Here is a 14,622-nt window from a genome sequence, read left to right on the forward strand (position 1 = left end):
CCGTAGATGAGATATTTCCATGAGAATCCTGTTTTCAGGAAGGAGCTGTGTGTAGCTTCAAACCCAGAAATGGTCTTTATACACTGAATGGTAAAAAATGAGATTCTGTTTGTCATTCGATAACCATGATATTCACCACTGTCTGACAATGCATGCTCACAGTAAAAGCCCTCCTGTGTGCCAAACACTCATTTATAAATAAATGTGATTCTGAGTAAAGCAACCCACTAACATCACAATCAACATACTGTTACATTTCACTTACAAAGACTGAAGTTGTTTAAGACTTCCAAACTGGCTCTTGTGGAGATACAAAAGAGGATTGGACGACAGATTCCTTTTGTACCATTAGAAGGGAGGAGGAAAGAAGCATCAGGATGTTATTATTTTGGAAACTCAAGATGTTGCCATTTAACTCTGATGACGGGGGTGGGAAGAAGAACTTACAGTTTCTGTAGACACTTCAGGTCTTTGAAAATGTGGGGTGGTAGCTCCGATATCATATTGCTCGATAGGTCCCTGTTGGTGACAGTGAAAATCCCAAAGCAATTACAATGAAAATAAATGCCATAGTTGTTACTCCTCACAACTGTCATCATCCCCTTTGACATAACAGAAAATACAATCCACTTTAACCAACCTGAGAGCTTGTTACGCAACTAAGCCATGTGATTCAGCCAAATGGGTATGTTTTCCACCACTCTCAGACGGGTGACATTCTGCTTATCCAGTTTCAGTCTGGAATTTCCTCTCAGCTGCTCTCCAACACATTCCCAACCTAGCTTCAAGGTCTACTTTCGTTAGTTTCCTCTGTTTTAGGTACTTTTTGTACCTTCAACCATTCCTTGTTTCTACGATTCCAATTTGGTTCACACACGTGATATCTTGTTTACCCAACTACATTAGAAGCTTTCTGAGGTCAAGACCAGTGTCTTCCACGTATTTTGCATTCCACCTAAGAGTTTTGACCATGTAATATCCACCGAGATAATCCTGAATGGATAAGTTCACATATTTTTTGTCTATTTTTACATGGTGCCAATTTTTTTTTTAGAAGAAATTGAAACTTTAGATCTGACTCTAATAGGGCTGTCCAATCCAGAAAGAATCGCAGGGAAGCGTTTCTAGAGAATGTGAAAACAAGATTTGTCAGGGTAAAGAAGGAATCAGGAATCTTTTCAAGTCCAAAATATCCTTCTGAGCCAGAGAAAGTGTTAAAGTGAAACAGATATGAAATTGCCTAGGAGTCAAACAAAAGATCTGTTTCTGATGCTGTGGTGCTCCTGATGGATATACGGGAGTTACAAATGACTGTGAAAATTCATTCTCTAAAAAAGCTTAGAATTTAAAAACTAGATTATAAAATAAGAAAAGATAGAAACAAGGGCTACTACGGAAGTACAGATTAAAAACAGAGGAAGGACTCATCAAACTTGGCATGGGAAATTATAGAGTGTTTAAGCAAAGCTTAATGATTTGTAGAATCCCTTAGAAGAAACAGAATAGCCATTATAGTCAACAAAAGAGTCCAAAATGAAGTACCTCGATGCAATCTCAAAAATGACAGAATGATCTCTGTTTATTTCCAAGGCAAATCATTCAATATCACAGTAATCTAAGTCTATGCCCTGACCAATAATGCTGAAGAAGTTGAAGTTGAATGGGTCTATGAAGACCTACAAGACCTTTTGAACAAACACCCAAAAAAGATGTCCTTTTCATTATAGGGGACTGGAATGCAAAAGTAGGAAGTCAAGAGATACCAGGTGTAACAGGCAAATTTGGCCTTGGGGTACAAAATGAAGCAGGTCAAAGGCTAACAGAATTTTGCCAAGAGAACTCACTGGTCATAGCAAACACCCTCTTCCAAGAACACAACAGAAGACTTTACATATGGACATCACCAGATGGTGGACACTGAAATCAGATTGATTCTATTCTTTGCAGCCAAAGATGGAGAAGCTCTATACAGTCAGCAAAAACAAGACTGGGAGCAGACAGTGGCTCAGATCATGAACTCTTTATTGCCAAATTCAGATTTAGATAGAAGAAAGTAGGGAAAACCACTAGACCATTCAGGTATGACCTAAATCAAATCCCTTATGATTATATAGTGGAAGTGACAAATAGATTCAAAGGATTAGATCTGATAGACAGAGTGCCTGAAGAGCTATGGACAGAGGTTCATGATATTGTACAGGAGGCAGGGATCAAGACTGTCCCCAAGAAAAAGAAATGCAAAAGGCAAAATGGTTGTCTAAGGAGGCCTTACAAATAGCTGAGAAAAGAAAAGACGCAGAAGGCAAAGGAGAAAAGGAAAGATACACCCATTTGAATGCAGACTTCCAAAGAATAGCAAGGAGAGATTAGAAAGCCTTCCTCAGTGACCAGTGCAAATAAATAGAGGAAAACAATAGAATGGGAAAGACTAGAGATCTCTTCAAGAAAATTAGAGATACCAAGGGAACATTTCATGCAAAGATGGGCTCGATAAAGGACAGAAATGGTATGGACCTAACAGAAGCAGAAGACATTAAGAAGAGGTGGCAAGAATATACAGAAGAACTATACAAAAAAGATCTTCATGACCCAGATAACCACGATAGTATGATCATTCACCTAGAGTCAGACATCTTGGAATGCAAAGTCAAGTGGTCCTTAGGAAGCATCACTATGAACAAAGCTAGTGGAGGTGATGGAATTCCTGTTGAGCTATTTCAACTCCTAAAAGATGAGGTTGTGAAAGTGCTGCACTCAATATGTCAGCAAATTTGGAAAACTCAGCAGTGGCCACAGGACTGGAAAAGGTCAGTTTTCATTCCAATCCCAAAGAAAGGCAATGACAAAGAATGTTCAAACTACCACACAATTGCACCCATCTCACACGCTAGCAAAGTAGTGCTCAAAATTCTCCAAGTCAAGCTTCAAGAGTATGTGAACTGTGAACTTCCAGATGTTCAACCTGGATTTAGAAAAGGCAGAGGAACCAGAGATCAAATTGCCAACATCCGCTGGATCATCGAAAAAGTGAGAGAGTTCCAGAAAAACATCTACTTCTGCTATATTGACTATACCAAAGCCTTTGACTGTGTGGATCACAACAAACTGTAGAAAATTCTGAAAGAGATAGGAATACCAGACCACCTGACCTGCCTCCTGAGAAATCTGTATGCAGGTCAGGAAGCAACAGTTAGAACTAGACATGGAACAACAGACTGGTTCCAAATAGGAAAAGGAGTACATCAAGGCTGTATATTGTCACCCTGCTTATTTAACTTCTATGCAGAGTACATGATGAGAAACTCTGGGCTGGATGAAGCACAAGGTGGAATAAAGATTGCTGGGAGAAATATCAATAACCTCAGATATGCAGATATCACCATCCTCAAGGCAGAAAACAAAGAAGAATTAAAGAGCCTCTTGATGAAAGTAAAAGAGGAGAGTGAAAAAGTTGGCTTAAAATTCAACATTCAGAAAACTAAGATCATGGCATCCGGTCCTATCACTTCATGGCAAAAAGATGGGGAAACAGTGGAAACAGTGGCAGACTTTTATTTTTTTGGCTCTAAAATCACTGCAGATGGTGACTGCAGCCATGAAATTAAAAGACGCTTGCTCCTTGGAAGAAAAGCTATGACCAACCTAGACAGCATATTAAAAAGCAGAGACATTACTTTGCCAACAAAGGTCCATCTAGTCAAAGCTATGGTTTTTCCAGTAGTCACGTATGGATGTAAGAGTTGGACTATAAAGAAAGTTGAGCACTGAAGGTTTGATGCTTTGGAACTGTGGTGTTGGAGAAGACTCTTGAGAATCCCTTGGACTGCAAGGAGATCCAACCAGTCCATCCTAAAGGAAATCAGTCCTGAATATTTATTGGAAGGACTGATGCTGAAGCTGAAAGTCCAATACTTTGGCCTTGGCCACCTGATGCGAAGAACTGAGTCACTGGAAAAGACCCTGATGCTAGGAAAGATTGACGGCGGGAGGAGAAGGGGACTATAGAGGATGAGATGGTTGGATGGCATCACCGACTCTGTGAACATGAGTTTGAGTAAGCTCCAGGAGTTAGTGATGGACAGGGAAGCCTGGCGTGCTGCAGTCCATGGCGTTGCAAAGAGTCAGATACAACTGAGCAACTGAACTGATGATTTGTATAGGTGGAGTCAAAGGAGAGCAGGTATTCAGGTGAGGATGAAGTGGGACCAGAGGACAGAGGCTAAAAGTCGGTGACACCGTCAGGAGTCAGTAAGTGGTCTAGTGTGGATGAAAGGATGGCAAGACATAGAGGAGGTGAGCCCAGAAAAGAGAGTGGAGTCAAAATGGGAAGGCTGAGAATACTTCCCAAGGCAGCATTTCTCAGAGTACAATTTAGGCATCTGAATCAAGGATGCTTGTAAGAAGAGCACCTTGCTGGGGCCATTCCATAACCATTACACCTGAATCTCTGGAAGGGATCTGGTAATATGCATTTAAAGCCAGAATTCCCTGTGATTTCTCTGAACATTAATGTTTGAGAACCTCAGTAAAAACTTTGCCTTATCGCAGGCAACAATCAGGGTCAATGTTAAACAGGACAGTGGCAAAATATGCTCTGGGTTATGGTATGGTAATTCTGTTAGAAGAATGAAAGATAAAATGAAAAGGCAGAGATTGAGAGGAGGGGGACCTCTGGCCCTGGACCAGGTGAGAGCTGCTGAGGGTTTAAGGAGGCACTGGCAGGACTTATGGGTTGATGGGATATCAAGAGATATCAAATGTCAAGAGAGGTAGAAGGAAGGGAGCACTCTTCCAGCCAGGCTGCCAGGAAGAATGATCATTTGACTAAGACGGGAGAGTCGAGGGGGAGAAGCAAGCTGTGGGGTAAGGGTCATCTGTAAATTAACTTCAAAAGATGGCTTTTGCGGTGCTGTCATGACATCCAAGTGTAGACAGGCTGCCAGCTGGTATTCTGGTCTGGTGCTCCAGGTGCAAGGAGCACATGTGGGCCGCGGCTCAGAGGAAAGCCTCAGGTGTGCACAGATCAGAGGGAACCTGACAACAGAGCAAGAGGACGACGACCTCATACACCTAGAGAACGTCCTGCAAAGTGCTACCTTGAGAGATAGAGTAGTCTTCTGCGTGAAAAGGATCTGAGTGATCTCACCTACGTGGACTTATTCCTCTCCAGGAGGGGTTTATGGTCATGGAGGCACAGTAAAATTATCTGACATTTTTGTCAGCTTAAGAAATATAAATGCCCTGTTCAAGTTCATTCTATTTAGTTCTGAATTTCTTCCATCATGCTGATGCTGTCTGGATTGGAATGAATTATTGGTGGTGATAAAAAAAGGAAAACTAGCATCTCTTAATTAGGCTCTTTTTTTGAGGGAGCGCTTTGCCTAAGTGTAGGATAAGAGAAGGATTAGGAAAATCTTCCAAATGTGGACTTCATACCACTGTTTTCTTAAGTTTGTATAAAAACACATTTTTGTTTGTCCTGGGCTACTCCTCCATCTCACTCCTATAACCCAAATCCACATCCATCCTCCAAGGTCTGATTAGGAATTCCTCTGTGAGAAAGGAGTGACCAGTCTTTTATTTTTTGCCATAAAATGGTAGCATTTTAGTTCTAATACAGTGCTTTGTACTTTGTAGGCACTTAATAAATATGTGTGGGTTTGGTTTATGATGCTCATTATTAGATTAAATTATCTTATTCATAAGTGTTTTTGAAATTACTCTGACTGAACTATTTTTCTCATCCTTTCTGGATTTCAAAACACAGTATAAAGAATGGGGGAGAAGATGATTAAGAAATGGATTTCCATTTTTTAGACTTCAGATCAGGAGGAGGAGATCTCTACCCTATTTGTAATGTCACAGACAATTTTAAACTCCAGTGATGCCCTACTTTGTGGGCAGCAATGAATTAATAGCAAGACAGATGATTTTCAAAAGGCTTAGATCTACAAAATATATATTTGAATGGAAAAATGTACAAGAGCTCTCTGAATATTTTTCAGTGAGCCTAATCCTCTTTCTAGACATTTCTGTTTGCTTCATTTGTTCTAGAAGTCATAAATTCTTAAGGGATAATAAGCATGTTCATTCCTTTGCTTAGTTATAGCTAATTAATATTATTTCATTCAGTCCATTATTCATTCAGCAAACTTCAACAGAGAATTAATTGTACTCCAGCTGTCAGCGATACAATCTGTGAGTTTAAGGGGCCATGGAAAACTTATTTACTCCCAAACACACACATATATGAAATCACCCAAAGAAAACAGGCAGGGAAATCAGAGTAGGCTAAATCCATATCAAGCCCACTGTCTGATTTTAATTTGTTTTCAGGATAGTGCTGGTTTTCTTAATTGATTTTGAATATCAGTCTACAGGATTTTGATTGCTACTAGTGAAAAAGCAGTCTCACTAGTCATTTCAATTTGTAATCTTGAAGAAGCAATCATATTTTTCCTAGTAGACAATGCTACTTACAGTTCTCCTAAATTTTTTAATGAAGAAAATGTCTTCTCTGGAACAAAACCAATTTGATTTCTAGGCAGAAACCTGTAAGACATGGTGAGAGTCAGCACTGTTGGTCTGAGTCTGCTGTAGTAATCAGTTCTCATTGGGAAATGCCATTGATCTGGCTGTAATTTAATAAACCTCGAGGTGAGGCACGTTCTGGAGTGGGACACAGGTGGCGGTTTCTCACTGACAGTGTCTCCATATGTTCACTGGCTCCAGGACATGCTGCCACACGGAACTTGAGGCGCCAAGCGTGGGCTACAGAGCTATACTTTGTTTGGATTTTGATTATTTTAGAAAGCTTTTCTTTTCCCAACATACACACAGAATGTCAAATTTGGGCCCTGTTAATGATTCTCAGAGAAGGCTTCGAGAGGATCTTTGAGCAAGGCACCTTCCTTACAAGAAGAAGGCTCAGAAAGAGCAAAGCATGAACCAACCCCATTTGGGCCACAAACAGATTTTAAATTGGGGGTGGGGGAACACTGGTTTTACATTTCCTCTGTTTGAAATGGAATCTTCCAGGACAAATGGCAAAAAAGAGGGGGTTGGCGACTGACCGCCTTACAGAGGTGTTAACAAATGAGATAATGAGTGTGAAAATGAAGTCTCTCAGTTGTGCCCGACTCTGCAACCCCATGGACTGTAGCTTACCACATTCTCTGTCCGTGGCAAGAGTACTGGAGTGGGTTGCCATTTCCTTCTCCAGAGGATCTTCCCAACCCAGGGATCAAACCTGGGTCTTCCCCATTGTAGGCAGACGCTTTACCATCTGAGCCACCAGGGAAGTCACCGAATGAGTATGAAGGTGACTCAAAAGCTACATGGAGCTATGAAATAGAAGGCATGGGTGTCATTCATTTAGTTTTCCAGCGCTCTCTCTCATTACCCATCTCCTATGTGGGACACCCTCTTTCCTTACTGAGTATGCTAATCTTCAATCTGATTGATTAATCTGTAACCTGGCAATAGCTTTGTCTCTTTCTGTTGGTGAAAAGTGGTTGGACCACCACAAACGGATATACAATGATTTTTCTTTTCCAACTACCCATCCAAGCAACAAACATTACTGAGCACTAACTATATATGGAGAACTGTGATGAAAGCAAAAGCACATTTTTGGGTTTTTAAGCTTACCACGCAAATGTACCAATTAACTGATCCATCTGCCTTCCTGCCCTCATAAAAAACACAAAACAGCAATCAGAATCTTTGCCCAACCAGAATGTGTTCGAAATTCTTCTCTTTAGAATAAACTTTTTTTCTTTAAAGAGAGAAATATTAAGTGATGTGTCACTGGCAGCAACACTAACCACTTTCACACACATTATCTCATTTCCTTCATGACCATGGTACCAGGTCAGCTGGGGCGGGGAGGGGGGGTGGGCAGTGCACAGAAATAACAACTGCCCTCAGAAAGAAGGAAGCTTAAATGGTTGGCAGCTAATCATAAGGCTTGGCCCCACCATCCATGTGTGCATTTTCCAGTACTGTAGTTTCAGACCAAGGCTGTAAACAAAACATACTTTGAAATTCCTTGTCAATGTTTTCTTTTGATTTCCAAAGCTGCTAGATTTCCCCTCATTCACCGTTGTATACTTACAGCACTGTGAGAGAACTGCACGACAGAAAGGTGGAATTCGTGAGGAATTTTATCCCGTTGCCTTCCAAATCCCTAAAAGGCATGGAGGGAAAAAATTTTTTTTAATGTTTCTGCACAAATCATATGTTTAAGCCATTTGTCAGTGATGTAACAGTTTCAAACTTTATTTTTACTTCATTCCAATTTTTTAGGCTTTCCTCCTAATTATTGCATGAACAGTATAATTAACATTCTGCTTCTTTTCCCCTTCCAATTAATTTTAGAACTTTAAAAAAAAAACTGAGCAAAAGGGCAGCCCACTATTTAGTGAATGTTTCTCTATGCTGGACATCATGCTATTAATTCTCATAATGCTGCCACCATAATAGCAGCAACTCCATTTATTGGGCTTTCACAGTGTCAGGGGCTGTTCCGCATGCATAACACACCCTCCTGAGAAGCTGGCATTATTACCTCCCATTTGAGGTAATAATTTGAGGAATCTGAGGACTTTGGAAATGCACTTTTCTTGTGGTCGCACAGCTACTGAGTGGTAGAACTGACCCTCTAACTCAGATCTGCCTGAATCGGATTCCTAGACACTTAGCCACGGCATCACAGATGGTTAAATTCTCATGTCCTCCCAACATCAGGTGGATATCTGTGTCTCTGTTTTGCTGAAGGAGAAACTCAGTCTAGTTTGCCTTCCAAATACTGGATGCCAGAGTCAGGATGCAGACTCCAAGCCATGTAACAGAAAATGTCCGTTCTTTCTACCTCCCTCTGTGGTGCTGATGCTGAAAGCAGAGCTGCTCCAAGGGTGCCCAGGACCAAGCCTCCGCATCACATGGGAGCTTGTTAAATGTTCAGATTCCCAGGCTCTCCCAGACCCACTAAATCAGAAACCCTAGGACTGAGGTCCAGCCGTCTATCTGAAGTCCCTAAGCTATTTGTGATGCCTGCTGATGCTGGAGTAGCCCTGGGGTAGAGATTACGCAGGTGAGCCTTATGACAGCAGCACCCACGTCGTCAGGGAACAACCTCAGGAACACCCTGACATGACCGCTCCCAGCAGCGCCGAGGAATGAGAGGGTCGGCTGTTCTGCCAAGTCTCCTAATTCTTTTTATGATCGGCGTCCTACAGTCTTCCAGGTCCAGACAGTAGCTATATTACTGCCTCTGAACCTTCCTCACACTCACACTAAAATTACCAATTCCTTTGTATTGCCTTTAAAATCCTATTTTACTGTTTGCATCTTAGAACATCTGATGTTTAATGTTTCAAATGTCTACATTATCGTTAATTAACTTACCCTTAATATAAATTCCTATTTTAAACCATCTTGGAGGACTTGCGGGAACTCAACTTTTTTTTTCGCTCTTAAAATACAGCAATTACACATAAACACTGTGGTCCCTTGAAAGTCCAAATACGACTTCCCTGGTGGTGCAGTGGATAAGATTCCTCCAGCCAATGAAGGAGACATGGGTTCAATCCCTGATCCAAGAAGATTCCACATGCTGTGTAACAACTAAGCCCGTGCACCACAACCAGCGAGCCTATCCTCTGGAGCCCGTGCTCCACATGAGAGAGGCCACTGCCATGAGAGGAGCCCCCTGTGTGCTGCAACTAGAGAAAGTCCAAGTGCAATGTCAAAGATCCAGCACAACCAAATAAATAAAATTATATATAAAATGGATTTAAGCCTGGAAGGGATATGATCAGATTTTGGTTTTAGAAAGAAAAGCACAGATGAGCTTTCTGTGTAATTGTGAATTACCTGCAGGGCTAGCTTTCTGAATCTGGTCGATTAATAAATCAGCCACTAAGCTTATACTCACATCCAGTTGAGCTGAGGCATTTGGGCGCACATCTGCTTCGGAAGGACTTGTAAGTGGTTGTTCACCATGGACCTTTACACACGGAAGAGGTTGATTAGAGACAAAATGACATGCCACTTTAGGGATGGTGTTTTCACTATTTCCACAACTGGGAAACTTGCATGTTAAAATCAATATATTAGGATGAAAACCATAAACATAACTACCCCTTCAAAATGGTCTCTAGATACACATGAGGCATGGATAAGGGAGCAGATGTCAGAGAAACTATGAATGTATAAGTGTGATACATAACCTAGGAATAAATTTGAAACAGTATGACTTTGTGAGATGAAACAAAAGTATATTGGGTAATAGTTTTGAAGTTCATGGTAATTTTCCTTGTAAACTTCAAAGTTACGATCATTTCCAGCATCATACATCCAAAGTTTCACTTTAAGAGAAATGCTAATCATTTATGGCATTAAAAGGTCACATTGGAAACTGCATTAAATCTAAGAAGTGATGACAGTGGGGAGGGGGGACATTTGGGGAAGAAGACAACTCATGAGAACATTAAGTTGCACGATTAATTTATGATATTGTGATATCCCATTTCACAAATGGAATATTAACGATGCTATATGATCAGTTGTAAAGGAGCATAATAATCCCTTGCTGACAAACCATCCAGTCTATTAATAAACACGGAAAATGTAATGATGAGAAAAGTTTAGTTGGTAAGACAAAGATTTTGGAATTTTCAGTGGCTCTTGCTGGGCAAAAACACATTTTTCTTTGTTAAAAAATGTAGCTGGAGCTGAACTCTGGGGAGATTCTGACAGATTTAAATGTAGTAAGAAGATAAAAATGAATACTATCTTTGGTCAACCATGGCAAATAAAAACATGCCTTAAAACTAAAAGGAATGAAAGGAGATTAAAAGGAAATGAACTAGTAGGCTTAAAATATGCCATGAGCCATGGCTAGGAAGTAGCAACAGTAATTGTGGCTTGAAATACAGGAAATGTTTTGACAAATAGAAATCTTAGAGACTTGATTTTCTTAAAGCTCTTTTTCGTAAGCTAGTTTTAGATGTCATTGCAATTCATAGACAGATGGATTGAAAGGTAGATGAATACTTACAAGAAAAACAAGGAATTTAATCCAGTAAACAACCGCTGTGAAATTCTGCTTATGGGATTGTCATCTAGAATTCTGACAAAACACATCACAAACATTTCCAATGTTAGAGATGTTTGTGAAATACAGCCAGGAAGAAATAAAAGGTCATGTCAATCCTGCCTCCCCCAACACCTGCTCTCCTCCTTCCTGTCTGTCCACACTTGGCTCATGTCTCTTCCCAGAGAGCTTTTCCTCCCCACTGTGGTTGGAGAAACACTTTCCTCCAAGCCCCCACTTCCCCCAGCACTTATCAAGTCCATCCTGGTGGTCTTCATTCCCTTCATCCACCTCCCTTTGGACTTAAGACCCTCCGCCTCTAGATACATAGGTCCGGACAAGCTGTTCTTATTTATTGGCTGATTTATGGGCTCCATAAATGCTTTGATCTACTGATTGACTGAATGAAGAATGAATGAAAAAGAATTCTTAGGAAGTGATTCCTTAGACTCATGGAACTTAAATGAATGCAAACAAACTTATTGGGAGCTTTGAGGGTGAAAGAGTGAAAAGATTTACAAATTTAAATCACTGTTTTAAACTCTATATGGTATTTTCTTAGGAAAAAATTACTGTAAGGGGAAATATGACTTCTTTTCTCTTGTTGCCTTCAAAGCCAGCTACCATTTCCCCTTACCCTCAGAGGAATCTGAGGGTAGGATTCTGAGAAGGAAGCTCACTGAACACCTACTATATGACAAGCATTTTGCATATGGCACTTTACATACATAATTCTCACAACATCCCTCTTAGAAAAAAAGGAATTATAATTATAGTTTACACTGCTATATTTAAGGGGCTTCCCTGGTGGCTCAGTGGTAAAGAATCCTGCTGCAATGCAGGAGATGCAAGTTCGATCCCTGGGCCAGGAAGATCCCCTGGAAGAGGGCATGGCAACCCACTCCAGTATTCTTGCCTGGAGAATCCCATGGACAGAGGAGCCTGGGGGGCTATAGTCAATACAGTCACTGTATTTTAAGTGGATGACCAACAAGGACCTACTGTAGAGCACAGGGAACTCTGTTCAATGTTATGAGTCAGCCTGGGATGGGAGGGGAGTTTGGGGGAGAACGGATACCTGTATGTGTATGCCTGAGTCCCTTCTCTGTTCACCTGAAACCATCACAACATTGTTAATTGGCTATATTCTAATACAAAATAAAAAGTTTAATTACAAAAATGGCATTAGGAAAAAAAATACAGATGAGGAAAAAGAGGCCTAGGAGATTAAGAAAATTGCCTGGAACATAAAGCACAGGGCTATGGCATACACAAGGATCTGGATGAAACTGAAGTCCTGGCTTTTCCTCTGGACCAGGCTGACCTCGAGAAATGGGAAAACTGACACAGCCTTCTAACTGCCCTTGTTCATCTCCCCTGATGAAAACATGGACCTCTGATAAAAGACTCCCTGGGATGGAGCTGGTGGCTCAGCCAGGTAAGTGATGAAACACTACAAGCTCTCATGTTTTCAGTTGTTTCTATACATTCTCTAGAAATCAAAAAAGTCTTCAACTTGCTTACTTTCTAGGTCAGTGGTTTTCAACAGAGGGCACTCTTGCCCCCAAGGGACATTTGGGATGGTCTGGAAACATTTTTGATTGGCATGACTCTGGGAGCCAGTACTATTGACATCTTGTGGGGTAGAGACCACAGAGGGTGCTAACCATCCAAAAACACACAGGACTAGCCCCACCCCTCCATCCCTCCTCCACTCCGCCCCACCCCCACCCCACCCTCCCAGCCCAGCCAAAGAATTATCTGGGCCGGAAGGCCAACAGAGAGCTGGGCTGAGACTCCTGTTACAGGTAAACACTGGATGGATGGATGACTTAGCAAGCCTACTGCTGGGCGCAGAAGCCCACCTGAGAAAGCACAGCATTGATGTCTCTTCACACAGCTATCATCTGGCATGCCATGATCTGAATTGCCAGAGCAACGTGCTCCAGATTATGTGATAAGCAGAAAAACTGGTATGATAAGCAAGATACATAAATAGATGGAAACTATGAGCCTTGATGAGTATCATTAGGACTGTGATCCCAGAGAAGGAAAAGCTAGAATACTTACAGCCAAGTCAGCTGATGTAAGTCTTTGAAGACTCCAGGTCTGAGAGTTGTAATGCAGTTGTGGTTGAGATATCTGCAAATAGAATGGGTGAGTCAATGAGGCAAACTTAATACTCCAGTTTAGTTACATATAATTAGAATACGAGCCTCTGTTAACGATTATGAAGTATGGACATCTGTCTCTGACAGCACTCAACTGGATGGGCAAGGAGAGAAAACCAAGGACAACCAGGAGATACAGATGATCCCAAGCCCAGTGTGACAAGCACCAGGGCCAGCACCAGGAAAGTGGCTGAAAATAATCCACTGGGGTATCATATGACCTTAGCGTGGAAGAGTAGGATAAACGTGTGAGGTGATTTTTGCTTTAGCTCACCTCCTTTGTAGACTATTGTTTTAAGAAAGTATGTACTAAGTTTTGTCTGACTCTTTGTGACTCCCATGGACTGTAGCCCACCATACTCCTCTGTCCATGGGATTTCACAGGCAAGAATACTGGACTGGGTTGCCTTTTCCTCCTCCAGGGGATCTTCCCAATCCAGGGATCGAACCTGCATCTCCTGCATTGCAGCAGGATTCTTTATTACTGAGCCACCAGGGAAGCCCCATAAAGGTAAAGTTAGCAAGGGTTAGAAAAAATATGATAAAATATTGTAGAAATGACCCAAACTTGAGGAGACAAGATTAAAGAGAGCCTTCATATCTATCTTCTGGTAAAACTAGGATTTTTCTTTTTTTTTTCCCGTAATTCTTTCAGTGTAACAACTATTCTAGGTACTTTCTGAAAACCTATTGCTCCCTCTTTACATCCACAGCCGAGCCTTTAACAAAATATCATTCTACCCTTTTAATCTTTACTTAAAGTTGTACTCAAGATATAATTATGAAAAAAGTTACTCACAGTATTTGCAGGTTATGTAATCCAAAGAATGCTTTCCTGGATATATATGTAATACAGTTCCTCTGGAGGAATCTGGTAGGAATGAGATAGGAGAGTCATGTGATTAGGGTACTCATACTTTGTTAGGTTGTTGAATGTGCTGTCCACTTTGTTCACATAAAGATGACTTGTGAAACCAGCTCATAAAGTCCTAAGTCCTAGTCTCACGTTGGGAGGTAGGAGCACCGCCCGTGAGAGAAGGCTGTGGATCTAGCCAGTGCCTGATGTTCTGAGAGCACCCGTGCAGTGAGATGCCGGCATCTCTGACTTGAACCCACCAAAGTCCGTGCATTGTGTGTGAGCAAAGAGCCAGTCTTGTTTCTGCGAGCTGGCACCCTGGTGACCTTCCTTCTCTGACTTGCAGGAGTTGCCCATCAAGTGAGATTAGCCAGGTTCTCACTGCTGAGCTTCCTCACTCTTTCAGTACCAGAGTTTCACCTTCAACTCCTCATTTCTTTTCATTCTACTCACATGAAAAAAGGTTAGGGCAAGTCTTACTTTGATCTGTTTCAAGA

At 41.3% G+C, this 14,622-nt stretch overlaps 1 protein-coding gene across 1 annotated transcript in view; it reads right to left on the minus strand.

Moving 5' to 3' along the window:
* RXFP2 (relaxin family peptide receptor 2) overlaps positions 1-14,622 on the minus strand; it is a 98,093-nt gene that overhangs the window by 15,616 nt on the left and 67,855 nt on the right. Inside the window, exons 7-14 of the mRNA XM_027557060.1 lie at positions 14,069-14,140; positions 13,169-13,240; positions 11,063-11,134; positions 9,938-10,009; positions 8,117-8,188; positions 6,481-6,552; positions 448-519; positions 266-337 (exon numbers count right to left, since the gene is read on the minus strand). Coding sequence (XP_027412861.1) covers positions 266-337; positions 448-519; positions 6,481-6,552; positions 8,117-8,188; positions 9,938-10,009; positions 11,063-11,134; positions 13,169-13,240; positions 14,069-14,140 — 576 coding nt within the window. The remainder of the gene's footprint in view (positions 1-265; positions 338-447; positions 520-6,480; positions 6,553-8,116; positions 8,189-9,937; positions 10,010-11,062; positions 11,135-13,168; positions 13,241-14,068; positions 14,141-14,622) is intronic.

This window comes from Bos indicus x Bos taurus, chromosome 12 (assembly GCF_003369695.1).
Source record: "Bos indicus x Bos taurus breed Angus x Brahman F1 hybrid chromosome 12, Bos_hybrid_MaternalHap_v2.0, whole genome shotgun sequence".
NCBI classification, from domain to species: Eukaryota; Metazoa; Chordata; class Mammalia; order Artiodactyla; family Bovidae; genus Bos; species Bos indicus x Bos taurus.